Source organism: Acanthopagrus latus, chromosome 16, assembly GCF_904848185.1.
Source record: "Acanthopagrus latus isolate v.2019 chromosome 16, fAcaLat1.1, whole genome shotgun sequence".
In the NCBI taxonomy this organism is placed as follows: domain Eukaryota; kingdom Metazoa; phylum Chordata; class Actinopteri; order Spariformes; family Sparidae; genus Acanthopagrus; species Acanthopagrus latus.
The window spans coordinates 12,618,941-12,645,868 of NC_051054.1; the positions used below are offsets into that span (position 1 = coordinate 12,618,941).

At 44.5% G+C, this 26,928-nt stretch overlaps 1 protein-coding gene across 6 annotated transcripts in view; it reads right to left on the reverse strand.

Moving 5' to 3' along the window:
* Window positions 1-226: 226 nt before the first annotated feature.
* The window catches only part of LOC119005070 (protein unc-79 homolog), a 32,959-nt gene continuing 6,257 nt past the window's right edge, over window positions 227-26,928 (reverse strand). For 3 of the 6 annotated variants that reach the window (XM_037072505.1, XM_037072500.1, XM_037072506.1), the window contains 47 exons: window positions 26,755-26,850; window positions 26,600-26,655; window positions 25,999-26,128; window positions 25,798-25,862; window positions 24,253-24,341; window positions 23,814-23,854; window positions 23,240-23,268; window positions 21,430-21,659; window positions 21,024-21,195; window positions 20,653-20,883; window positions 20,010-20,200; window positions 19,001-19,124; window positions 18,260-18,400; window positions 17,565-17,780; window positions 17,046-17,273; window positions 16,604-16,745; window positions 16,243-16,322; window positions 15,963-16,111; window positions 15,710-15,867; window positions 14,486-14,667; window positions 13,421-13,622; window positions 13,119-13,301; window positions 12,483-12,551; window positions 11,775-12,112; window positions 11,460-11,642; window positions 10,971-11,133; window positions 10,444-10,593; window positions 9,033-10,310; window positions 7,148-7,249; window positions 6,629-6,745; window positions 6,279-6,381; window positions 6,046-6,186; window positions 5,886-5,924; window positions 5,646-5,758; window positions 5,163-5,248; window positions 4,591-4,764; window positions 4,206-4,274; window positions 4,007-4,117; window positions 2,643-2,747; window positions 2,467-2,544; window positions 2,255-2,344; window positions 1,971-2,146; window positions 1,685-1,868; window positions 1,377-1,580; window positions 1,105-1,182; window positions 964-1,005; window positions 227-850 (listed from right to left, as the gene is read on the reverse strand). In XM_037072505.1, the coding sequence (XP_036928400.1) occupies window positions 662-850; window positions 964-1,005; window positions 1,105-1,182; window positions 1,377-1,580; window positions 1,685-1,868; window positions 1,971-2,146; window positions 2,255-2,344; window positions 2,467-2,544; window positions 2,643-2,747; window positions 4,007-4,117; window positions 4,206-4,274; window positions 4,591-4,764; window positions 5,163-5,248; window positions 5,646-5,758; window positions 5,886-5,924; window positions 6,046-6,186; window positions 6,279-6,381; window positions 6,629-6,745; window positions 7,148-7,249; window positions 9,033-10,310; window positions 10,444-10,593; window positions 10,971-11,133; window positions 11,460-11,642; window positions 11,775-12,112; window positions 12,483-12,551; window positions 13,119-13,301; window positions 13,421-13,622; window positions 14,486-14,667; window positions 15,710-15,867; window positions 15,963-16,111; window positions 16,243-16,322; window positions 16,604-16,745; window positions 17,046-17,273; window positions 17,565-17,780; window positions 18,260-18,400; window positions 19,001-19,124; window positions 20,010-20,200; window positions 20,653-20,883; window positions 21,024-21,195; window positions 21,430-21,659; window positions 23,240-23,268; window positions 23,814-23,854; window positions 24,253-24,341; window positions 25,798-25,862; window positions 25,999-26,128; window positions 26,600-26,655; window positions 26,755-26,850 (7,517 nt within the window). In that variant the 3' untranslated portion in view covers window positions 227-661. The remainder of the gene's footprint in view (window positions 851-963; window positions 1,006-1,104; window positions 1,183-1,376; window positions 1,581-1,684; window positions 1,869-1,970; window positions 2,147-2,254; window positions 2,345-2,466; window positions 2,545-2,642; window positions 2,748-4,006; window positions 4,118-4,205; window positions 4,275-4,590; window positions 4,765-5,162; window positions 5,249-5,645; window positions 5,759-5,885; window positions 5,925-6,045; window positions 6,187-6,278; window positions 6,382-6,628; window positions 6,746-7,147; window positions 7,250-9,032; window positions 10,311-10,443; window positions 10,594-10,970; window positions 11,134-11,459; window positions 11,643-11,774; window positions 12,113-12,482; window positions 12,552-13,118; window positions 13,302-13,420; window positions 13,623-14,485; window positions 14,668-15,709; window positions 15,868-15,962; window positions 16,112-16,242; window positions 16,323-16,603; window positions 16,746-17,045; window positions 17,274-17,564; window positions 17,781-18,259; window positions 18,401-19,000; window positions 19,125-20,009; window positions 20,201-20,652; window positions 20,884-21,023; window positions 21,196-21,429; window positions 21,660-23,239; window positions 23,269-23,813; window positions 23,855-24,252; window positions 24,342-25,797; window positions 25,863-25,998; window positions 26,129-26,599; window positions 26,656-26,754; window positions 26,851-26,928) is intronic. The other 3 variants (XM_037072501.1, XM_037072504.1, XM_037072502.1) reach the window with 3 other exon arrangements.

The following is a 26,928-nucleotide window of genomic DNA, read 5'->3' on the forward strand; positions in this document are numbered from 1 at the left end:
TGGGAGCTGAGTAATGCATGTCATGCCATTATTCCCGGAGACACCTGAGGTTCGGTTTCTCGTCCGGAGGAGTAAACAACAGAGCTGATTCTTATCGCCCTGCCATCTGCATTATGGTAAACTGGACATTTTCCGCATCAGTCAGGACATCAAAGGGCAGTAAATGTCACATTTGAATTTTTCGGAGGCGTTGCAATTGGCAATTCATGTGAAATGACAAAGTGTCTCAAGGTTTAGAAAAACTCGTACTTTATTATCCAGCTTGCAACCAAGCAACTTAAAAAGTGTTAGAATATGAATGTCACGGAGTGAGCATGTCTAAGATTCAACAAGCGTTTGCTTTCAGACCCTCACTATTACTAACACGGGTCTATAGAAACCTTCTTAGTCATCTACTGACTCGTCAAATCTGTTGAATACAACAGTTAGGCACCGGATACAATTATCCCACACATCCAGCCAAACCAATAATTATCAGCTCCAGTGCTAGAACTTTAAAATAGCATAGATTTACTGTACATATACAGGTATTATACTAAAGGTGCTGACAATTATTTAGTCCCACACATCATCATTTTACATGAAGTCCTTTTTTTTGGTCGGAGAGGATGCATGCAGGTCTTAGGACCCAGACTGGACCCAGAGGTGACCGCAGAGCAGGTCACATGGGGTAGAACTGTGAGGCAGCCTCCGATGACTGGATCTCCACCTGAGCCATCTTGAACTGGGTGCACTGCAGCCATTTGCGCAGAGCGAACGGAGGAGCTCCGGAGGTCTGGCCCTGCAGACACTGGTGGTTCACCCGGTTCTGGATGGCCTGGAGACGCAACTGCAGCCCCGCAGAGAGATGCTGATGAGGGAGGGAAGGGAAGATGATAACGTTTTAGTTTTGCGTCGATAGCTACTGCACTATGTTATCAATCTGTCTCAATAATGGCACAAAGTTTATTTCAAATGCCTTACTTTAAGGTTTGACTGAATCATGGGCAGCCACATTGGAATTAACTATAGGAAAGAATGAAGACGGATAAGTAATTGACTACATGTTAAGGTGATTATACGCCATATATTCTTGTAGAACGAAATAGTAGAGTTACAGCAAACCTTGACAAAAATGGTCGAGTTGCACTCTTGCAGGGCTTCCATCAAGCTAATGACGTGAAGACACACCATCTCTACCATCTGAGGAAAACATATCAATCACAAATGTGATTTTCTGGAAACAGAGTTACAGTTGCTTCATAGAAAACATTGAAACTAAACTCCTCTCCTCATATTTCTTATATGAACAAGCACCACTCATTTCTAAGCCTGTATCCCCACCCTAGCTAGCTTCAATTGCTCCCCAGTGAAAAAGTATAAGGCAGAGCACTCACCACTTTATTGTGGGCCATGAGCTGCAGGATGCTAGGTGTAACCCGACTCCAGAACTCCAGGCCGGTGAGGATGGCACTGGAGGAAAACTCCGTCTGGTTCTGGTTCACCAGGGACGGAGCAGCGGCCGCCTGCTCGCAGTAGATGGTCCACAGCTGGGCGAACATGAAGGCGTGGAACAGAGAGCACATGTGCAGCACCGACGTCTGGGGACAGAGATCGAGACCAAAACAGAAAAGGCCAGTGAGGTGGTTATAGATCAGACTAATAAGACCTGGGAGAAGGGAGTTTAACGGGATTTCTGCCAGACCTTCGACTGTTCTGGGAAACCAATGAGGATGACTATAAGGTGATCTGCGATGTGGGAGCCAGCATCGAGAGGGATGGGCATGCAGGAGGTGGAGCCCTGGTGCAGGGCACAGTGTGTGAGGGAGCCCAGAAGTAGCCAGGACAGCTGACGAATGTGGGACACACACTCGATGAATTCCTTTGGCCTGCAAAGAAAAACTATTGATCAGTCTCACTAATGGTCAGTTTGGTCTTTAAATACGTGAAAAGTGAAATTTCAGGAAAATTCAGTCGCTCTCTCTTCTTACCCCTGTTGCATGGTGGATGGCGGATGATAGAGCCAGGGAAGATAACGGACAACAGCTTTGTTATCACGATGATTGCCTTTGCTGATCTCCATGGCGGCGACTTGTGCCAAGCCCACTTTCAGGTTCCCCCCGAAAGTGTCCTCATGCAGAGGCTGACAGCAAGCCTTCATATGGCTCTGGATCACAGATTTGGAGGGAGGAAAAGATAAGGCTGAATATGGAAAGACAAAACTCTGCATGTGATAAGATACTCAGCAAGTTGTGGCGCTCGAACAAAGACTTACTTTAAGTTTGGTTAGCGTGTGCATATCTGCAATGAAGTCCAGGAGTTCACTTATGTATTGTCTCATGCATTCCATGGCTGCTGTGGTGCACTGTCGGGAACACAAACCAGTTTATCCTTTAGGAGGAATCACAGCAGGGACTAACTCTGCTTCCTGCTGTTTTATGAGGCTGATTGTAATAAGATCCGTACACGCATCGACGAAAGTCTTACCCCTGGCAGAGTTGCGATCATGTGCTTTTGGATGATGGTGGATTCTGCCAGCCGCGTACCGATATCTGCACAAACAAACTGGGAAATTCGAGGGGATCTGTAAGAATTTGTTCTCAGGATGAAACAGAATGTGATTTTCTTGCAAAGCGAGGTGCGTGGAAGACGGGCCATTGTACCTGGACCAGCAGTAACAAGTTTGTGTCAGGCAGGGGGGACTTGAACTTGAGAGCCTGCAGAAGCTCTAACACCACAATGCGGGACATGTAGAACTTATCTCGCTCCTGGATGCGAGGAGAGAAGAGAGTGGAGTAAATGTACTGATGCAGCAAGACTGCCTTTTTCTATTATCGCTCTCCCTTACTCATGCTGCGAGGAGAGCATAAACTCTGTAGTCTGAATAGAGGGGGAAGGACAGGCAGCAAGATGGGAGGGAGGGGAGGCAGGGAGACAGAGAATAGACAGAGAATAGTGAAGCCGAGGAGTAGATTTAGGCCAGTCCAGATCTCTCCTCCCAGAGTCCCAGGCAGCTCAGATGAGGCTGTCAGGCTGCCTTCTCCCTCCCTGAGGACAGGCTGCTCTCTTTGTTCATCCCTTCCACACAAAGCCCAGCTGCCTGTTTACAAACCACACTGTCATCTTCTGGCTTCCACTTTGCCTCTCTCTTCCCTCTATGCAGTCATGTTTGCTTATGTTAGGCGCAGGCACACGCACCTCCGCTCTCACAGAATGCAGAGCCGCCCCTGACATTTCTCAGCGCGGCGGCTTGTTAATGCGCATACCTGTCCGTGGCACTCTCATAATTAAAAGTTGATGGAGCATGGCCGTTTGGTAAATAGCAAATCATGGGCTCTTCTTAAGCTATGGGGGCCCAGTGGCATTTAGGCGCGTAGCGCTGCGTGGATGTGATAAATGGTGCGTGGCGTGGCAAACTTCAGCTGCTCTGGAAAACCTGACTTTGTGTCCTCCAGAGATAACTGAAAAAATAAAATAAAATAAAAAAAATCTTCCCCGCACTTCCCAGAAACCTCACCTCTCCATAAAACAACTGCACAGGACAGGTTCCAAAAGCAATTGCTCACAGTGACTCCAGCTTTTGAAAAGCGGATATTATATGGCAAGGAATTAAAGCGGGTGAGGAAAATCAATACTGCAGGAGACATAAAGCATGCCGTGTTGACAGTGGTGGAGGACTGAGGATCCATCTGGCCCAACAGTGCAGACAGGCCTGGCTCCATCTCTGTCTGAGACAGCCACTCAGAAACACACCATACATCCTCGGCCCTAGCACACCAACTAATCATGTTAATCAATACTGGCTGATTGCCTACTTAATCATCTGTGACACATGGCCACATTTCTGGCTGACTGGTGAGTCGGGGAAGTAGGTGTAGCAGCAAAAGAGTGATGAGCGAGAGGCCTGCGAACAGGAGCTTTTTAACACTGCAGATTAGTTTAAAAGATTTAACTCTTCCAAGGCCGTCGACACATGCTTTATTCAAGCTGTACCAGAAAGATATCATGTAAACACACTCGTGAGTACCTTGTTGAAGGCTTTGTAGCACAGTCCACACAGTTCTACGAGGTAGGAGAGGCTGAACATGCCATACTGGATGACAAAGCTCAGCAGCTTGGAGAAAGGCTCCAGGAGGCTCTGTATGACGGAAGACGAGGAGGAAGGGTTCGTTATTAAAGGCCAGAATTTAGGCATATCATTGTGTAAAAGTCTGCTCTGGGCTTACCCGGGTTGCATTTGTAGTTGGGATTTTCAACAGACATATGATAATCCTCAAGCTGGAATCCATGGGGCACTAATGAGACGGACAAATTGCGAACAAACAAGTTGAACAATCCTAAATGTCAGCAGGTTTTACAAGTGCAGAAAATGAATGCCTGGTGTATTGTCATATTCCTGGACGCTGGTGTTTCAGATTTGTCTGCAGTGATACAATTTTGCACACTAATCTGACCTCCAAGGTCAAAAGCATCAGAGTCAAATCAATTACAATTTTAAGACTCTGTCGAATTGAACCCGACAAGGGCACCGCTGGATGCTTTTTCCTCAAGCCATAATCACATTAAACCATATCAGACCATGACTAAGTGAACGGAAGGGTCGATATCTACCTTGAGAGGAAGCACGGAGGGCAGTTTTGTGAGGAAGGTCTGGAACTGGTTGCAGATGGTGGTCCACAGGTTGCTAGGGGAGTCCATGGGGAGAGCCTCCATGAAGGTGGCGATGTTTTCCAGGCAGTGCAGCATCGTGCCCCCTGCTGGCAGACTCTTCTTGTTGTTCAGGCCCTGGAGGGCACAGAGGCATAAAGCCATAAAAGGGTTATATAATGGCATTCTATAAGCGAAGATATTTCCATTTAACTGATCATTCAGCCCTGATCAATCGCATTCCACTTGATGAGTGCGGGGGGATTTAGGACACCGAAGCACAGATGATTGCTTAGATGAGCTCATGCACCAACGAGTCGTTATCTGTGTCAATTATTTAGCTCAACAGCATCAATAAACTGGTACAGTGGTGCAGAGTAAGGCAGGTTTTCTTGGATGCCACCCCCCATGATTTGTTATTTTAGATGGGCTTATGCTGTGGATGTTAGCTGGAGACACAAATGTGTTTGCTTTGACAAGAGCTCCTCCTGCTGGTTAAACAACTCAACACAATTAGATAAGAGAAGAAATCCCACCTCCAGCAGCATGTTGAGGGCAGCAACAGAGCTCAATTCATTAAAATCGATCAGGGAAGATGCAAGTGTTCGCAGGAAACTTCCATCTGCAAGAGAAAGTTGAAAGAACAACGATGACATTATGTCCACTGGGATACTTTACAAAGAATATGCAAAGAAGAGCTGTAAAATATGCATCTTCTGTAGGTTTCTATAAGTCCTGAGGGTTTTAAAACACTTGACATCATGTAGCCCTTTTTTTTATCTGTCTGGGCATGAAACCAATGATTTGTTAATCTTTACAAATCAGGACTTAGTATTCCAACAATGGTAGAGCCTGAATAAAGGTTTAAATCAGTCATTGAATTGGATTGGGACCCTAAAATCAAAAGACAAAGTGAAAAACTTGGTGCGACAAAATAAGCAGCTAAGAGAGTCTCTAAAGAAAAGGTGCAGGCACTTATTAATGATTTTTGAGTTTCGTTATCGGTAGTGTGAGCAGACCTTTGATGTTACTCTGGAAGAGTTGGGGCAGGATGCCATTAGGGGCCAGCTGGTGAAACATACAGCGGAGGAACTGCTTGGCTACACCTGCTACATTCCCTGGGATCAACATACTGCAAAACATCAGAGGGAGAATGGCCGTGTTGGACTGGCGGTCACACTTCACATCTATAATTAAACTCATCTATAAGCACACTGAATATCCGAGCACTCCAGCGTGACGGCTTTAATGTCTCGTACCTCTCAGCCTGTCCGGAAAAATTGGCACTGGATGCCAACCTGAAAAGAAGTTAAAGCAGTGGATTAGGACTCGGGGGATGAATTATGCATGAGCTCTAAAGGTGAGTTATGAAACTTCATTTAAGTGCTGTGTGGATGTAGATTGCCGGAGCGGCCGCACCTGCCCACAGACTGCATGATGTCCAGAAGCATCGGAGCTGCCAAATCAGGGCTGAGGTGGATGAACATGGAGAGGACGACCACCGCGAGGCCGAGAGTCTCCTCGTCGTATTCCTCCAGCACGGCTGCACAGTCCCGACACCTGGGACACCACGTGGACATTAACCAGGTTGGTTTGAGCGTCAAGGTGACATGTTTAAATACAGGTAATAGCTTGTCGATTGTTTCATCCACCTGTCAGACATCGTGGTCGGCTGCTCATCGATGAACTCCTCCGGCGCAGGGACAAACATGCTGACTGTGCTCGGTGCAGAGAGGAGACTGGTCTTTGTAGGACCTGAAAGAACAGTTGACTTTTGTTAAGTGTCTGACAGTGGATGCTGAATGAGGTCAGTGAGGAATAACATTTTGTAGCGCCTGTAGTGCTATTTATGAGTTGCTGATATCTCCAAAACTAGGCAACCGACACCAAAACAATCTATATGGGTAAATGGCACCGATTAGTCAGTGCTGTTTTCTTAAACGTGTTACCACAGCACGTACACATAAACCTCCTCAGGGCAGAAAATCTAGAAGTGACTGACCCGTCTCCCAGGTGCTGATGTTGTGCGGCGCACTCGACTGATGTTCCAGCTGTCTCTTCATTAGCTGGCTCATGGTCAGAGCTCCCAGAGAGCCTCGCTTCACCTGACGGTACTGAGCTAAAGGTCAGACACAGAAGAACAACATCCGAGTTGAAGCACCAGCTCGGACCAACGAGTGTGTATGTGTGTGTGTGTGTGTGTGTGTGGTTACATGGATATAGGTAAGACACACATGAAAAAGAGATGATCAATGTAATTGTATTAAAATTAAGAATTTAGCTCAGTAGGTTTGAGAAACTACTTTCCAAGAATACTTTAGAGAGAAATTTAAAACATTACATTTTTGTCATTCTCTCAGGGATTTTACTGGGTTTATAACAAAAATGTCAAATAATATTATGTGATTTTAGCACAGCACACAGTTTTTTTTATGTCTGTACAGGTAAAAGTGGTAAATTAATGCCCTCATAATATGTGATACCACAACAGTCAAATTCCTTTTCGAGATTTGGATCCTACTTGACACTGAAGAGCGGTGGCTTGTTTCAGGCATAGCAGCTTCGAGCGTTGGGGCTGAGGCCGACTCTCGTGGCTTTTCCAATGTAGACAGAACTTTGTGATCTGCAAGGCAACACGTGCATCGGGCGTTGGCATGAGAGTTATGCCATTGAATGCCAAAAGATTAAAAACATTCAGTAGCGCTACACACTACTTTTGAGGAGATTCTTATGCGAAGTTTAGTGTTTTCGTTTCACCACCTCTCGTGCTTCTTTTATACAGTATTGAGTCAAATTATAAAGGTTCACAGCCTCTGATGTGTGCTGAAAAACCCTTTAAAGTTTTACCATGGAGGGAAAGGAAGAGTGGACACATATATAGAAACACACCACAGGACGCCACACAGCTGAAGTGGTTGGTCAAAACAAGATTTGCACATGTTTGAGAGTACATTTCTGTTGTACAGTATTAAAGGAGCACACATGTCAGCAACATTTGACTACAAATCATGTAAGTTTTACCTTTTCTGCTGTCCAACAACAACCATACTACCACTTTTAGATTTTTAAGTGCCGTTTTTCCTCCCATGCCAGGCTGCCACTGGGTTCCATTTCAGTTGTGCGATCCATCCCGGTGATCATTAAGACCTGTTTTCATTTTCTGTAAATGCTGCGTTGTTGTTATGGGGTAATGTAGTTAAAGGGGCTCTGTGAAACTTCTGCGTTGTGCTGGAAGCCGGTTGATAGTTTGTATTAGCGGACTCCATTTCTAAACCAACGTTAGCTGCTGTTCTTCCCTCTTAGCAGAGCGACAAGGCGAATATAATACATCAAATAACATGGCGGAACACAGAGACTCATCTGTTCACTAGTCTGTTTTTACAGGCCGACTTTAGCTGTACACTGCTCTAACTCTAACTTCACAACCTATAGATCAATTTATAGTCAAGTTTGTACGGAACATTGTAAAAGATACTCAGTGTTGGTGAATAAAGCAACTGTGATTTAGCTAATTTATAGCCCAATGTTAGCTTTTAACTTCTGGTGATTCACAATCATAACAGTGGTATCATCAGGAGCACTATCAATGTTTTAATAATAATACAATAATAATCATAAAACTGTATTTATATAGAACTGGATGCAAAAATATGTAATAGAATGTGCTTCCAATAAAAGAGAACATATAGGAGTATGAAAAACATAAACATTAACAGAAAGAACTAATCCAAGGGTTTATTATCGAATATAAATGACCATTCATGGATGAACTAAACTATCGTAAAAGTTTATGGATAATTTGAAAATGGATTTTTTAATTAAGTAAGTAGACATTTAAAGATTTGCTGGTTCCAGCCTCTTAAATGTCAGAATAAGTTTCCTTTCTCATTTACAATAGTAAATAAAGAGTCTTTGGGTATCAGAATGTTTACCGAACCAAATTAGCAATGTGAAGATGTGGATTTTAGGCTCTGGGAAATTATGCTATGAGCATTTTTCAATTTTTTTTGACATTCTAAATACTTAACAACATATAAATGACTTGTGAAAACTTAATGCACTATCACTGTAGGCTTTAGTCCTGGATTAAGGGACAGTTACTGTGAACGAGTCCACAGAACTGAATCTCCTCATGGATTTTCATGTTGTATGGCAATGGAAACCACTGGAAGCCCTGGACCATGGGAAAACACATTTTCATGGCTTGAAAAATGGTTAAGTTTGACTGAAGGTATAAAATTTGTTTGTAGTTTAAATGGTTAACTCGACACAACTTTGACCACATCGGCACAGAAAGTGATTTTTTTTAAAGGCATTTGATAAACCTCCTCATATCTTCGACATCTGTGATCACTTTGAAGACACTGGTAAAGTGGGAGTTATCCTCATCCAGCTTTCCTTCTTACCGGTTTCTGCGGCCTGCTCAGCTCCCAGCTTGTCGAACATATTGAACGTGATGTCCAGGTACTCCCTCTGGATGGCACTCACAGCTATCTTCCTCTGCTTCCGTTGTCTGGGCACAATCTGGATTTTGAATTCTGCCTCGTCGTTGTCGTCCCCGTTGTCAGGTTTGGGGTCGCTGTCCCCTTCATCGCCCATGTCGTCGTCATCTTCGTCGTCGCCATACTCTTCTTCGTCATTGCTGTTGCTATTCTTGCTTACTTCTGGTGAGGAGAGTGGCTCTGTTCCGTCTTCTGGGATGTCCAAAAAGATGGTCCTACCAGAGGGGCTGGTCCCTAGTCCCATCCCGGCCTCTGAGGTTACAGGAATGTCGTCTAGAGAAGTGTAAGGGACATGTGGCGTCTTCCTCAGAAGGTCTCTCTTCTGCTTCAAGGTCATGGGGCTTTCATGGCAGACATTTTCTGGTCGGTCTGGAAGTTCTAGGGAGGTGCTGGGAGTCACACGGTGTGGCCTCTTTTCCTGAAACGGCTCCTCTGATTTTCCCTTCTCCATCAGAAGGTCTGAGGTCTTTTTGTCACTAGAACAGTCCTCCACACTCACCTGAACCACAGGAGACAGTCGCAAAGTGTTGCTGCTGGCAGATGAAGCAGAGACCTTCGGGCTCTCATTGAACTTGGAGGCAATGAGGGTGTTGAGGTCGAACTCCTCGTCGCTCTCGACGATCCTCAGTGGAGGCAACGGTTCAAACACCAAGGAGTCGCTGTCGGACATGGAGAGCAGCGAGTGTTTTTCTGGGATGGAGGTGCAGTCAGAGGAGAGGTCGATGAGGTCTTGGTCATCCTTCCCCTGAGCCGACCCCCCTTGTGAGCCTTGGTCAAACTTATCCTCAAAGGTCTCCATGCAGCTAAGCCGAACCTCTGGGATGACGGGCTTGGAGATGTCGGACTGACCGCCTCGAGAGCCTCGCCGGTCCACTGCATCGCTGCCCTCCACCCGCACCGAAGAGCCGTCGGATGAGCCTTTGCCGTGATGCCTGCTGTGGGACGTGGATGAGGACGGGGGCAGGACCACGGGGGGCACCTGCATGTCACAGCGATCAATGCAGGATTTACGTCGATGCTCGTCCAGATTGAAGAGGATGGAGTCCGTGTTGGAAATGTCCAGAGACTTCTGCTTGTGCATGGCCTGGAGCCGCTTCTTCCTGGTGCTCTCCTCCCTCACACAGTGCAGAATGCTGTCCTGAAGGGCGCTGGCTTCACGGTACTCTGACAGCTCGATTTCACCTGATACACAGAAGAAAAACGAGACTTTATGCCAGTGACAGCCTCCCGCAATCTTCAAAATATGTCCTGCTGAAAAAGATTCAATCGATGTGCTGTTATACTACACTTTACTCTGAAAGCCTCTGCTTCTTACTTTTCTTGGCATTCAGCTCAACCGGCTGGTACTTCACAGACTTGCTGCCACCGATCCTCTTCAGGCGGGCAAAGAAGGTCTGTGACTCCTTGTTAGCAGCACCAGTCGGCGTGTCATGGACGTCTGACTCATCGAAAACACTGTCCTCTTCTAAAATGGAGAAAAATTAACATCAGGGGTGCATTGACGAGGCGAACGGATTCATTCACCGGGAAGACTGTCATTTTCATCACATCCTATCATTATATCTACATGGTATAGGGAAGGTTTTTTCATCAAAATGAATTCCTAATCTGAAGTCATGAATGGTGCACATTAGAAAAAAAAGATTTCCCTCCAGAAAAATACTCCCTTAATATTCAAATTAGTTTTTAGTTTTTCAGACCACCCTCCCAAGAAGGCAGCTGCCAAGTTCCAGGACACACAATCAATCGTCGTGTGTATGTATTTTAACGCTCTGCGACCTGCTCGGCACACTGGGTGTTTTTTCTGACGTTGACACAAACGACGTATTGATTTTGCCTCACCTTTTTCTTTCTCGCTGTAGCGGCTCATGTTGGAGTTGTCGCTGTAGAGCGGCCCAGCCGTAGCGTGGGGACGACAGCTGTGATACTGAGCGTTCAGCGTGTTGATGGTGATGTGGATCAGATGGAGGACCACTTTACTGCCGTCCATGTCTCTGTACGGGTACTGTGGTGCATCGGAGAAACACAATAAGCTTATGCTGTCTAACTTTCATCCTCTTTGTGATGCATGCTAGATATCATAAGATATAAAGAAAATAGAGAATAGAATAGAAAACAGCAAGACTCATTAACAGTTAAGTAGTTGAATAAATACTTTAACTATAACTATTAAAATACTGATATAAAAGTGGATACAATGGTGTCTGTTACAATATTTCCATTCAACTAAACTGCTGAGTTCCTTTCGTTGAGAATCACTGATCTATGAGAGTAAATGCATGATGATCCAAGCAATGATAGCCCACTGGCACATGTTAATACAAAGAGTACCTTATAAAGGATAACTAGCAGGGCTTTGAGCCACATCTGTCTGATGTGTGGCCTCAGGGCCCACAGAGAGCATCGAGGCGGCTGTTGGAAGTAATGTCTCAGCTGGGGACACGTGCAGTACTTCAACACCTGGACCACCAGAGGGAGCAGCTGCTTCCCCAAACCAATATTGTAGTCCATCACCTGTAAGAATCAACAGTTAAATCCATTAGCATTTGTGTCACACTGCTGTAACCCTCACAACATCCTCTTATGCACGCTAGATAATCAGGCACTGAATGACAAAAAGGGGAGAATATACTGAATGTCAGTCACTTGTGCAATGCCAGCGATGAAGGCGTTGAAGCAGGTGGAGGTGCGCATCTTCTGAGGTGCAATCATGAAGCAGCCCTCCTGCTGGTCGTAGCCCAGCAGCACGTACAGGTGACGCTTCACCGTGTTGAAAGCCTTGGCGCTGCCAATGTCGGCCTCGGCGCTGCTCTGGTCTTTGGCCATAAATTTCATGAGCACCATGATCAGCTGGTGAACGGTCTGGTGATCTATGCCCGCGTCCTCAGGGAGCAGGTCTCTGATGATGCCGTCGTCCTCGGGGGACGGGGTCTGGCCTGCAAGAGGGGCTGAAGCGTCAGGGTTAAAGTGCGGGAGGAAACGTGCTGCAGACAGGGGAGAAGATGGGGAGAGGGAGGGGGTTGCGGGAGCGGGGAAGGAGGGGTGACAACACAGAGGAGGGGGGAAGTCAACTCAGACAGGTGGTGACATCATCATGCAATACATATACATCTGAGTAATGTGATCGTGGAATATGTGGACGGGATACACAGAAATAACACAGAAAATGACCGTCTAGCTGTCAGTAAGAGAGCTGCTTCTCAGTCTGATGAAAAAACAATGACTGTCATCACAGAGCAAACATTGCTTTTTCATGTCATCTGTCATAATCTCAGATATTGTCTAATATTAAGATAATCATACTGTATTTTTCCCTCCAGTATGATGTGATTGTGATTTTGGTTTGTTATTTACCTGGCAGGACTTTCTCTATCATATCTCCCAGTGTCGGGGCAGAGTGCTCCTGCCTCGTAAGCCTTAGAGCTAAAAACCACATATGAAGAACACAATTTAGGAGAATGTACAGGGGAGGTAGTGCAGGACGCGTGTCTGAGCTTCACAGCAGTCCAGCACACAAACACATACACATAAAACACACACACATACAATATATGGCTTCAAAAACGTATAAAATCCGGCATTTTGACTCATAATATCAAAAACAACCACATCGCGTTTGAAGCCAACACAAACTCTGTGCTTCTGTGCAGAGCCAAGGATAAAATGAAAGACATCCTTAATCAAACTAAGTATGTGTCAAGACAGTCAATGAAAGGAACATTGGGAACAAACGAGCGAGGAGAGAAACATCAGGAAGAAGGGACCAGACTCTGATCAAACAGTATTTGCAAATCAAAAAAAGTAGAAAATGATCCATAATCACCACATTTGGATGGCAGTTGGATAATAAGTTGACTTAAAAACACAGCAATACAATGTGTCTGTAATGCCACACTGGACAAAGCACTTAGAAGGTATTTGCAAACACTATTAGACCAGAGTGAAAGTGACAGAGGTTCAGATCTAAACTGGCCGATCAACGCTACTCACGAAGCCGGTTGCTCAGTGACTCGGGGAGTGAAAACGCCCGTTTGGACTCTGACTGGCTTCCCTTCACGCTGTCACGGAGGGAGCGCACACTCTTCTGCCGATTCCTGGCGAAACGAGCCCGCCGTATCTTCCACATTGCCGCGTCGCTCAGGTTGGCCACATTGGTTCGTACGGCTGTGATGGCTGCCAAAAGAAGGACAACTTAATAAGGGGCACCATCAGGGTGTAGCGTCTCTGTAAATATTATGTCGAGAAGGTGGAGCAGGTGTGAAACTCTGAATGGGGACACGGCAGCTACGCACTCGTAGGGAAAGGGAACTCTTTGTTGCAGTCCAGGTGTAACTGGGCCTCCAGAGAGAGCGTTTCAAAGCGGTTGACAAAGAACTCCCAGCTAAGAGCGGGAATATCTTTCTTCAGGAAATGCAGCAGCAGGAGCTTGCTGAGGATGATGGGACGATCCCTCACGACAGTGTCGAACTGGAAATCCAGGCACAGGCACAACCCCTGGATAACATACAGCACACACCGATGAATACACGGCAGGGCATGAATATATGTAGGCACATGGCTGTATACACATAAAGCTTTGTTTATGAAGTATAAAATGCTAATTTCAGCTGAGGGGCATTTTTTAATTTCATTCGATGTTTCATGGGCTAAATAACAGTTAATCAAGTAAATAATCTTCAGATTCATCTATAAAGATAATTGTTAGTCGCAGCCCTTATGTGAAGAGTAAACTATTCAATAAATGTGCATTTCTGCAAGATTTCTGTCATAAAAGTACAGCCAAACTTTATGTATTAGGGGCCGACCGATATGGCCGATATATAACGATTATTAGAAATCACCGATACTGATCTGCTGCTTTATACTTCATTTCCATTGCATGTATTAGATATATTTAGTTTCTAGTTACTTTGCCGATTCAGATTATTCAGTGTTTATAGGCTATTAATTGTGATGTTTTACCAATCAGATATTGTTTTAAGCAGGACATTGTGTAAGGAGATGTTGCATCAGAGCCAAAGTAGCACATTTCAATGAGTTTATTTCATTAGCAATCTGATGGATACCGATAATTGGAAAAAATGCTGAATATCAGCCCTGACAATCGGCCTACCCCATATATTTATATATGCACTTATCTGTTACTTAGAGGTGCATGTATATTTAAGTGCAGTTATGCAAAACTCAAAACAAAACCCTGTACTTTCAAATAATAACCCAGAAAAAGGCTGTTAATGTAGAGGTGATGATGAAAATGTTTGAAACTTTGGTGCCAAAATTCACAAATATGTCACTACTTGGCCTCAATTAACTCCAGCAATGAGCAAACACGGGCCAAACAAATGGTCGCAGGTCACCTGCAGGGCCGGCCTCTTGATGGTGTCCAGCAGCAGTCTGGCCCGGGTGGCCACAGCCGGGTTGACGTCCTCCACAGAGGCCAGTAAGCAGCAGAAGGCGTGAGCCAGGGCATACTTCAGCAAGTGGTTTTTAGTCACCGCACCGATGTCCAGGAACCGACACAGCACCGCCACCTTCTCGACTTGAGTTTTCATGAGAATAGAGAGTGAAAGGGAACATCATCAGCCACACAGACAGGGTACACAAATGCTTTGAATTGATGACAGCATCAGCCTATAGACAGACACCACTCTGACAACATGACATCCTCTTGTGAGTGGAATGAAATGTGTTCAGTCATCTAAAAAAAGAAAACCCTCAATAATTTTCGTCTTTATTTATGGTGACTCAGATTAAAATCTAAGAATAGACGCTTTATTCTGGAATTCATAAACTCATAGCTCATAGCTCATAGCAACCAGTGTTGACCACTAGGTGTCAGTATGGGAGGTAAGAGATATTTCAGACCACCACCACAAATCCCTGATTGTCACATTTAAGATCATATTTATTTTAAAATAAATATACACATATACACAATACACATGTTTTGGAGATTTTTGTATGAATTACTGATAAAAGTACTATTCATATTAATAAAACTTGTGGTCTCTTTATATATACATATATTTATACATATAAAGACACTCTGCATTACAGACTATTACTGTGAAGCATCATTTTTGATGTCGGGACTGAATGATCAAATTAATTTCACCATTTTTTCCAGGTATTTATACACACAATAGGCTAATATTTGTACACCTTTTGGGGATCATTAACTGCATATCTGCGGCTACTGTCAATTTCAATGTACATTCATGCATCCAGTCCGAGGTCCTGTCCTCTGCCTCTGTCTCAAGGTCATGCAGCTCTACTGTCTGCCAATCACGAGGCGAGAAAAACCTTATTAATCCCACAATTCCTCTTTGCCGCCTGTTTGAGCCACACAGTTGCCATGACAACAGGAGTGGGAGCTGTGGGCAGGCAGTGGTTTAGGCAGCGCGTTATATAAGCAGACTGGGGGTCTTCCAATAATGATTCATTCATTTAAAAAACACGTAAAAATAAGAATTGAGGACAGTGTAGTGAGGTTTGTATACCTGCATAATGAGGTGGTAAACATTTGTCATTTTAGAAGCAAATTTAATGTTTTTTTTCCCTACCATGAGTCTATAGCTCACCTGCTTCAAATCGTATTTTCCAGTCTTTGCTGTTGAAGTTTGTGTTGATGAGGTTCCAGAAGATGTCAGCCCCGTGCGACAGGGAGAGGGCGTGAAGAAGCTGAGGCACAGCCAGGGAGGCCAGCTGGCAAAACTCTGATTTCAACATGGACCACAGGCTGAAACACAAACACCGAATTAGACACACACACGCTGTTGTCACAGAGTTGGTTAAATGCAACAATCTCTACTAAAACAATCACTCGGCACACACCACGGGATGAGCATCTTTTCCTGGATGTAAGCCAGAAACTGGGGGTGATCCTTGCGGGCGAGGTACAAACACTCTCCGTGGAGACACAGGATCTTCAGACAGTTCAGCATGTTGAACAAGATGTCAGGCTCCTCAAACTTGGACATTTCCTGAATACAAACGAGACGTGTGACTCAGCGCGTACCACATGTACGCTCAAATAAATCACAGAAAAACCTCTGTGAATGCCTCAGGTCTGTTTGTGCCGCCACTTTAATATTCAGTTATTCAGAACCAGTACCTGCAGGATGGTGTATATGAGCTTCAAAGACACAGGGAGCTGCTGGTAGGAGAATTTGGAGTCGGAGTTATTCTTCATGGCTGGAAGGAAGAAGAGTGTAGTGTTAGAAATAGCTCTGTGGTTGGAATACAAAGCAGTGCTGAACTCTCAGCAAGAAACAAAATATCATAATTCTTAAAGTTCAACCATCCCTTTAAATATGAAGCTACAACCAGAAGTCAGTGAGTTTAGCTTATACCTTAGCTAAAGCAAATAAGTGTATTTCTTTAAGGAGTACTGATAGTTCCATGTCTTTTTTTGGCTGATACATGTATGTACAACTGTAATTTTGAACAACACTGTGTACAGAAGTGATACACACGTGCATTATCAGGAGAATGGTTTATGGGGTTTTCAGTGTTCGTCCCACTTGGGTTGTCTCCTTCCTCGCTTCCATTCTCTGTGCCGAGGGAGAAATCCGGCTGCGACAAGAGCAACGTTTCCTCCAAGCTATCCGTAGGTTCCTACAGAGGAAACCAAACATCTCATTTAATTTGGCATTTGTAATTTTGTCTGGAGGTAGGCTAAGCATGGTTTTCAATGGGGTCATTTACAAGTAATATTAGAACTCACATTTGTACGATGACATAACAAATTTCTTAGCATGATTTAGCAACTGTACCTCAGCCAGGCACACAGTAGTATTTTGGACATCATGGTTTGGGAACATGGCGCCTGTGTGGCATCAGTTCCGAAGCCTTGCCTGCCTAACGCACAGGTTTCACTCGTATTTGGTGCATAAACATTCACGCTGCGTGTCTCACCACAAGGCGAATCTCTTCCCGGGGGGTCAGCCTCTCCAGGAGCTCACAGCCCAGCTGGTAGCACAGGATGCTGGATTGGCACAGGCTGCACTCCAGGGCCTTCTCATCCTTCTGGCAGGTGTGTGAGCCCCCCCACGGAGCCTGGAAGACGTTGTTGATGATGCCCACGATATCCTTCCCCAGGCTGCTGTCGAGACCCAGCATCACACCGTCGTCCTGAAGCTCCATCTGGGACAGCGGCAGAGACGACAATAAAAACAGGGGGACAAAAAGTGGAGCAGGACGCACAAATCTCAAGATCCCACCTGTGTGCATTGTTGTGACTGGATTGTGAGTTGTTCTTATCTTTATGAATAAGCAAGAAGAATAATTGTCTTAAGACTGCCTAAAATATGCACCAGTGTACACCCTTGGTATAGTGAAATAGTATGACAGGGTTTGCATTAAGACTTTTTTATTATTCCCAACAAATACAGAGACACAACTAAGTCCCTGTAAGGATCCTGTAGGTGTGATCACCTGCTTTAAGATGAGATCAAACATGAGGATGAAGCAGCCGAGGTTCATGTCATCATCGTCGCAGTCCAGATCCAAAGCGCAGTGGCCGGTGGCGTGACCCAGGTTTTTAAAGGGGCTGCACCGCAGGGGGCTGCGGAACGGGCTCCTGAAGGGGCTGGGGAACGGACTGAGGGTGTTGTGCTGCCCACGGCGTCCTGGATCTGACACCACACTCACCTACGAGCAAAGCGCACAACATATAAAGTAAAATCTACGCGTTTCGCTGAGAAACTCACATCATTTATGCCTCTGACAGTCTCTTAATCTCCACTGCCTCCCCGAGCGAAGAGCTGCTCGGCTGTAAATTTCAACAATAAATCGACATCACAGTCAAGTTCAATTAAGCTCTTTAAGGGAGCTATATTTAGACATTGTCAGTTGCCATGGTAACATATGGTACATCCCAGAGAAAGGTAGAAAAGAGGAGCAAAGAAGAGGAGATATGTGCACACCCTAATCCCAAACAGGCATCTGACAGACTGCAAAATATCAACGACGAAGGAAAAGCTCCCAAAGGTGTAACAACATCTGGTCAGCTGGAGTCAAGTAGGTTCTGTGGAATATAATTTAACCTCTGGCTTATTACTGATTTGAAGACTCAAATGACGATTAATTAATTTCTTTGTGTGTAACGTTGGCATTGCTGTGACCCTCACCCTGCGAGCTCCAGTGTTGCCAGACAGATCTGAGGCGCGCGCCTTCCTCTGATTGGCCAGCTCCTTCAGAGAGTTCACTCCGTCAGAGAACATCCCGATCAGCAGCTGAAGAGGCACCACAATGTCCAGTTCTGACAGCACCTAGGTCCCAGAGAGACGCTCAAAGTTTAAAAAACTGGCTTTTTTCCACCTACCACGCAGATAGTTTTGGTTTCATTTTGCATTGTAGAATGGCTGCCACTTTCAAATGAAAACATGAAAAATGAAATCTGCTGTTTTTTATGTATTGTTCGGAGCGGTATACACGTCTTAATGTCAGTGAGGTAAGTGAGAATATGCAGGTGAACTGACAGTTATAGCTAAACAACCACCCAGCATGAGTATACCACAGAGGAACACCATGTCTAAACTGGGCACCACTTCTCTGTCTCATTTGAATGTGACCTATTTAATGAGGGTAAATTCATGCAATCTCTTGATCATAGCTGGGACAGAAAACTTGAAATTGATCCATGTATACAGGGCAGCAAGCTGTGAGTGCATATGGGATGAAAGGCACAACCCCTCCTATCTCTCTCAGTCTCATCCTGTGACCCAGATCCATATTCAGCAGGGCCCCTGCCCAGACTCTCACACTCTCTGACAACCTGTTCAATTCACACGCACTGTGGACAGAACCGCAGGATGTGAACTGGACACAAGGCAGCGTCTGTGTGTCTGTGTGTGTGTGTCTGTGCTTACATGCAGCCACAGCAGAGCCTGCTCTTGCACTGATGCCGGATAGCCAGAGAATCTGCAGCTGATGAAGCCAAACATTTCTTCCATGGAGAAGGGCAGGGGGCACAGCTCGATATCAAACATCTTACTGTAAGCAGAGGGCACAGCAGAATATTAAGTTTCCTCGGGCGTTGTTTCACAGTCAGAGAGGTTTAGCCCTCACTTTCAGTGGTCGGCAGACTAGAAAAAGACAATATCACTGCAGTCCATTTTAGAGCAATGGTTTCCTGGAGGCTCCAGAAAGCAAGATATTTCTTAAAATGTCCAACTACTACAATTGCTTAGCTTCTCACTGATAATACACATTCTGCTGATAAGGTCCTGAGTCCGGACAGCATTTTTCTGTCTAGTCTGAGATTTTTCACAGCTGTGAAAAAACTAGCTTCATGCATTATAGACAATCAAGGCTGAAATGTTCAAAGTAAAACTATTCCCTTTTTGGCTGCTGAATCTCAGCTGATGGTATTTTTGGAAAGCCTCCTTTTACTGACTCTTTTCACACCAAACCTGTCATTTATCTTAAATGTGTCGACTACTAAAAATACACTTCAGCTATCAGGCTGTATTACAGCTGCAGTGGAAATATGTCAGAAATGAAAGGTACAGATTTGTCTCTTAATTCATTTCCTCTTTACTTGAAGGGGTGCGCGTAAGACTGACATGCCTCCTGTCATGAACATTACCGAGATTATTGATATTTAGGACTGTTGTTATTTAGAGTCATTAAGTGTCATCCAATCAAGTATATCGCTTTTAAAGGGTAAAACCGTCGAGAACATGCATTAAGATTATTTAACGTAATGACAGGTGTTAAGTCAGACTTTTGCACACTCCTTTAAATAAAGTGTTAACATCTGTTGTATATATGAGTTATATGAGCTACACTTAACCCCTGTTTATATGCAATAATAGATGTATTTTTTTTACATAATAACAACTGCAATATTCAAACACTTTGAGGCGGTGGATGTACCTGAGCACTTCCCGGAACTCTTTCAACTGGTTGTCTGGCACCTCGGTGCGGATGGCCTCCAACCACTCAGGCATGAAGCACTCCCACAGTGGTTGGCTGATGACATTGTAAGGTATCAGACACAGGATCCGGTTCAGGCCCTCCTTCAGCTGGGTCACTGTGCTGCACGACTTGTCCCAGTATCCTCCCACCTGGGGGAAACAGTGTGCACGGCCAGGCTTAGATTAAACACAGCCGAGAGAGTTCAGATGGTGACCTGCCCTCCATAATTTTAATAAACCTCGGCCCTCGGTGATGTGCTGATGCAATGATATTCTTCATTCAGAGGTCAACAAGAGCTACAGCTCAGATACCTGGAGTCATAATGGTCATGTTGTTTGTGTTATCGATATAACCTTAAAACTGTTTCCCAACCCTCTCCTCTCCTTATGTTAAATTTGAGTATAAACAAGTATATGAAGCAATGAAATCAGCCAGACATTATCCAGATATAATATTGTATGAATGATACTGGTCCAGTGATATAATGATATAGCACTGACAGGGACATTTTGCTGATAATACTACCACTCTCATCATATATGTCCTCTTTAATTCTTTTATCATATATTGTATGTTTACTGGACCTGGGTCTTGGCCTTACCCTTGCAAACTCAACAGGCTTGGGCAGCAGGCACATGACCATGACGTCAAATCGCACTTCACACACTGTCTTTAGCCACTTGGTGACAAACTGAGGCTTTAGCTTCTCCACCAGGCTCCCGACCTCGTCGTCCATCATGTAGGCGGTGGAGTGAAACCACTGGAAGACCATGCTGACCAGCCGGGCCAGACTCTCTGTGGGAGTGTTCTCATTGGGCGTGCACAGGCTCACCTGCAGACGTAAGCAAGGGGTCAGACAAGTGATCTTATCAGTCAGGGTGGTGATAAAACACCACCTACTGTACACAACCTTATCTCATCACTCCTTTGTTATTGACAGACACAGGAAAAAAAAAGCCTGTGATTACACACCAGGAACCAGATGCCAAACTGACTGAGGAGCCGCTGGTCGTGCTGGTCGTCCTCTTTGTTATCAAACTCGATGTTGTCCAGAGAGTGGTGAGAGGCGGACAGGCCCATCTGACGACGTCTGTTCATCTCAAACTCACGCTGTTCTGCATGTATTTCTGCCTCTTTGAGAAGGCTGGATGGATATGGAGAGGAGGAGAGAGACAACAGAGGGGAAGAGAAGACATGAGGGAGTCATATTAGTGGATAAAGAGCAGGAGGAAAATCAGCATATACATTAATAATCTATATCTATAATCATGCAGCACTCTTGTCTATATACCATGCTAAAACATGATTCACAGCATTATAGCCATATGCCCTGCAACTGTGTGTGTGTGACATGTCAGTGTAAACACTGTAAATGCACCTTATAACAGCTTCCACTGTGCACACCAGCTCCTCCGCTCCGCACTCCCGGGTGTTGATGGGAGGGGGCGAGGTCTGGTACAGATGGGTCTCTGCCGCAGCCCCCACCTCGCTGCTGTGGTGGTTGACATGGCAACGCTTGCAGTAGCGGACAGGCCGGTTGCCATGGCGCCCACAGCAGCCAGCCGAGAAGCAGGTGACCACAGCCCTCCTAACATGAGAGCTACAGTTCTGCAAAAACCAAGGAACGTGGGAAGGAGGAGGAGGAGGAGGAGGAGGAGGAGGAGGAAGAGGAGGAGGAGAGATGGGTTTATTTTTATTTCTGGGCAGCAGGCAACAAAACAAAAACATGCCACCATCACAGCAAATCAGCCAATAACGCCTTGTGACAAGCTGCTAAAAATAGTTGAAGGGGAGTAATTATTAAACACACATCACGCAGGTTGAATCCTATCACAAAACAGGAATGACTTGCACACTTTCTCCACACCCCAAAAGTTTAGACCCCAAACGTTTAGATCCAACTATATTAAGCTACGCGAAAATATATGCTAGTATGGATTCTTTATTGCTGTTTTTCCTCATCTTTTACATTATTCTATGCTTTTTATGTGCTTTTTCAATCATCTCGGGGCAGATTGGATGGTTACACCTGCATCAGGGAGCCTGTCATCCTGTTCATGTGCATCATCTCTAAATACTCTCTAATTCCACTTTTCAGAGACTCTAAAAGTAAACGTATTTCCAGGCTTTAAAGGCACTACTCTGACAACAAACACAACCCCCTCTAATATGCATTTGCTTAGAGATGTTGATCTGCCTACATCGGCAGTGATAGAAAAGTCTTTATGTGTCCTCACGGTGTCTCAGGTTTCTAAAAATAAAAAGCATGGCACGAGAGAGCCATCCTAATCTGATCAGCCTCTAATCTTGTGCCATTAGGGGGATGCAGTGCTCCCTATCAAATTAACATATCTGTCCTCTGATGGTGAGTTCTCTCATTCACCCATCCGGCTTTCAACCGCAAAAAGCGCCTCCCTGATGTTACTGATGTTGATGTCGTGTACAGTACGTTCTATCTTGGGTATCAGGGTGTATTTATAAGTAGCTATTCTCAGATGAAGAGTAATGTTTCGGTTAATGATGACAGAGCTGGTGTGAATCCAGGTGGGAGTTTAAAAGGGCTTTCGGAAATGAGTGTGACAAAGCCTGATCGGAAGGGGAGGATGTGGATTATAAACTGCCGGGCAAACGAGGATGGAGGCCAGCTGTTTCCCGTGACAATAATGGGCGGCTGCTCAGAATACCTGAGATCATCTCACACTCTGTTTTCCCGGTGTCTCCCTGGAAACCAGCAGGGAGCACATGCCCTTCAGCAGCACGTTCAACAACAGCGAGCAAACATCACGCCCCAGCAGCTTCATTCGAAATGATTTGGCCTTTACTGAGCCGCTCCGGTGAATGAGGGAAAGGTTCATAAATACATGACCTTGCTATGGATCACAGGTAAAAACGGAGGACATGAAATATCGGGCTCAATTTGTTTCTGTTCGGTTTGAGGCACGTGTATCGCTTGATTCTTGTTTTGCGTGTGCAGTTTAAGGCAGGACATCTTTAATCTGATGATGCCATGAGGTCAATCAGTAATAACAAGAAAACAAATGCAAAGTTTTATTTGGCCTAAATATGGAGCAACACAGGGGAATGCTCAATGTGACATCATGCTGTAATGGGAGAGATCGCAGTGAATATGAGCAAATGCAAGATTAAACAATGACATCAACATTCATGCTGCAGGAGAAATATCTTACCTTCTTTTGACAAATGGCAGATATCTCTGCTGCAAAGACAAGTTTATGGAAATGTTACATTTGTAGACGACAGGAAAAGCTTTTTAAAATGAGTCACATGCTCCCTTGAAAAATATCACTTTTTTCCCAAAAACTTTATATACATTTTATGCCAGCTTTCATAAATTAAAAACTACTCAGACAATTATAAAGTAATATTAATTCATAATGCAACAGTTCACAACCTAAAATGTCTAATTTTCTTTTGAAGATCAGATATATTGGGCTTACCACATATTAACCACATATGGGGGAAAGCAGCTTTTTATTATTCTTATTCTTATTCTTATTCTAATTCTTATTATCATTATTATTATTATTATTATTAGTAGTAGTAGTAGTAGTAGTAGTAGTAGTAGTAGTAGTAGTAGTAGTATTACTTTAACTAGCTACCAGATTTAATAGGGTTAAAAAGATAATTGCAGCAAGTATGTGCAACAACAAAAAACCTCATTATACTGAGTACCTAACATATATATCTCATTTACTGTACACACGTCTCTCAAACAACTTTTTTTTGCTTGTGAACTCTCACCTTGGGGCAGCAGTACATCAACAAGCCATTCAGCGTGGTCTCTGAAAAGGTCAAAGAAATGCATGAGCAGTGTTTTGATTTATAGGCGGACTGCTCCTGAGAGCGTCTATATAATTCCACCTTGCGCGTACACATCAGTCTAAACATCCTGACGGAGCAGGAACACAAAATCCTCTCCCCTCATTACCGAGGAAAATACAAAACTGCAGAGCAATGCAATTATAACATGCTACACGCTGGAGAAATGAGAAACAAGTGGCTGCGTCGCTCTGTGATGATGATCTTATTATCGGCGCGAGGGAATTACGTAACCATGGCGATGTATTTCCCCTGGGTTTGAGCGAGGAATAATGAGGCAGGCAAGAGGTGATGCATGTTTGGAATGGCAACTCATTGAGGAAGGGGGGGGGTGGAGGAAAGAGGTGAAACAGATGCATACCCTGCTATCCTCTGGCTGCACTCCTCGCATATATAAAGAGGAGGGGGCTTATCTCCCAGGGCAACGGAAAGAGTGGGATCGATACACATCTGCAAAGAAAGACAGGTGGTGTTAGAATATCAATGTGGTGGTTAAAAGGTGAATACAGAGATACTTTAAGTTTCATGCAAACAAGAGGGAAAGAAACATGTCTGCTCTCCTAGAGAATGTACAAAAAATAATTAACATTAACATTAAGTGCACAAAGAGTTTAAGATGGCCATAGACTTTCATTTTAACCTCTGAAAAAAGAGGATTGTTTGACCATCTTAAAAAAAATACTTCAGTCATGTAAGTTCCAAAGCAATCCATAAAATGAAAAAAAGCTAATAATCTTACTTGTCAACTTGATTTGAGCAAACTTTTTATACATATGGTTTATTTTCTCAGTGTCACCACAAATTGAAGTGGCATTACAGATTGCAAAACAATGACGAATATGCTGAAATTAAGCATTGTGTTTGGCAAATACTCCAGCAATTCTTTAATTCTGAACAAAGAGCTGTCACTGTTACATTATTACATTAATGTAGTTCTGTTTTCTTTCAAGGCGCAGAGTAAAGTCAGGTATATTGAACATAAGATACCAAGTTTAACCACAATAGACGTTCAACCACTCCTGGCAAGAAAATCAGCAAAAAGAAAAATGTCCTCCTTCCCTCCCTGATAATTTTCTTACAGTCCCTTCGAAAAGAAATGTCAGACACTACATTTATTGCAGTTAACATTTCCCATTCGTCCCTCTCACATACCCCACTCTAATGGCTATATGTCACATTCTTGTACAGGAAATCATGTGACACCTATACCTGTCTCCCCACGCCCCTGAGTGGATGGCTGAGCACATATGCTGTGCTCTCTTCTCCTGCAACCTGTGCGTGGCCCTGCGCTAGACCTCAGTGCTCATGGCCTCAATGTTCAGATGGTGCACTGTAATTTACTGTGCTCGCTTGATGCCACCCTACCCTCGAGGCCGCGTGGGGTCACCGCTTCCAATTAAGCCCCCCCCTCCTCCCGTATCCCTCCTCCCCGCTGCTGGTAATTGAAATCCAGCTCCTGTCCGTGCCCCTGTTCCTAGTCTATTTGTCAGTTTTGAGCACAGTTGAGTAAAAGCAGGCAGAGCTGATAAAGCAGAGCAGTGGCAGCAGCTGGAGCAGAGACTGGTGTAAAGTAGCATAGAAGCTGATATCATTACCCCATTCCCACTGCTGCCCAGACACGCACTGATTTATTTACCGAGGGGTTCACAAAAGCAAACACGCCGATATGCTCGGTTGAACTCGGCAAGGCAATCTGGCACATGACCCATGCATCCCGGATGAAGTTCTCAAGGGAAGCAGCTCTTGAATGCAGACAGCACTGCTAATCTATCCTCTTACAGTAACAAGGCATCGTAGGCGGGTAAAGGATCTATTTTTTTTCTTCGTCCGACAACCATAAATACAGCAGGGATGTGAGAGTTAATGTCCAAGGCTTGTTTAGTGTGTTTCTTAAGACTGAAGTCACCTTGACGGCAGGTTTATTGATGGCATTGTGGCACTCGATATGTTGACAGTGAATGGGGTTCCAGGCTGATCCAGGAAATTAAAAAAGAGACAGAGGGTTGGCAGTGTGGGAGGAGGAGAGGAGAAAAATAGGGAATAGGTTAGACCTTCAGTCAGTTCAAGGACAGATCACACAGCAGATGTGACATTAAGAGAACCTGACCTGTGTACTGCAGCCCCCTGTATTCGCTGATGGCTCCTGGTGGCTTCAGGTTGGGCCAGTAATGAAACAGCATCTGCACAGCTGGAGGCTTTACTTGGGACGGGCCGTAGGATATGACATAAAGAAGGTCCTGCACACAGCATAAACATGAACAGTGATTAGAGAGGACAATAATACTAAAAACACATTTGCATACCAATGAACAGAAGTTGTTTACTCCAAAAAGCTTTATTTACATTTTGTAAAGACCAAATGTTGCCTGATGTTCATTGGTCTGTATCTTTAAGCTAACCAAAATAAACCCTAGATTTATGGATTTCTATGGATTTTATGGATTTGAGAAAAGTTTTAGACATAGCCTTCGTCCCCACACTTGTTCTTCTTCATGGGGCCTGTGTTCTTTGTTTACATTTTATTTGAACCTGACATTTCTTTTCAGAAAGAACAATAAAAGAAAGCCAGAATGAGCGATTGCACTGAGCAAAAGAAGCTACCCCGAACGTGACGTCATGACTTCAGCTCTGTATTCAGATGAAACTCTTCCACTGTGCTTTACATAAACAACCTCATGTCTGTTATTATGTGTTTAGAGGGCACGTACCTTCCACACTTCCTGTTTGTGCTTCATTAGACACTCCAACAATTGACAGTGATACACTAGAAGGAAGCAGAGAGAGAAGTCTTTAACTACACAGCACTACAGGGTGGGTTTAGAGTCGGACGCATGCTTCGAATGCGACCGGAATGATGGTTTACCTGGATTTGTGGTGTACTGCATCGCAATCATGAGCATAGAGGAGGCAGACAGATTGACGTAGGCCGGGACTCCACCCTCCCTCCGAGTGGAGCCCACTAAAGACAAGTAAAGAAGAGAAACAGAGGGACTAGTAACTACCAAAAATATCATTTTCACATGCTGTTTATGGTAGT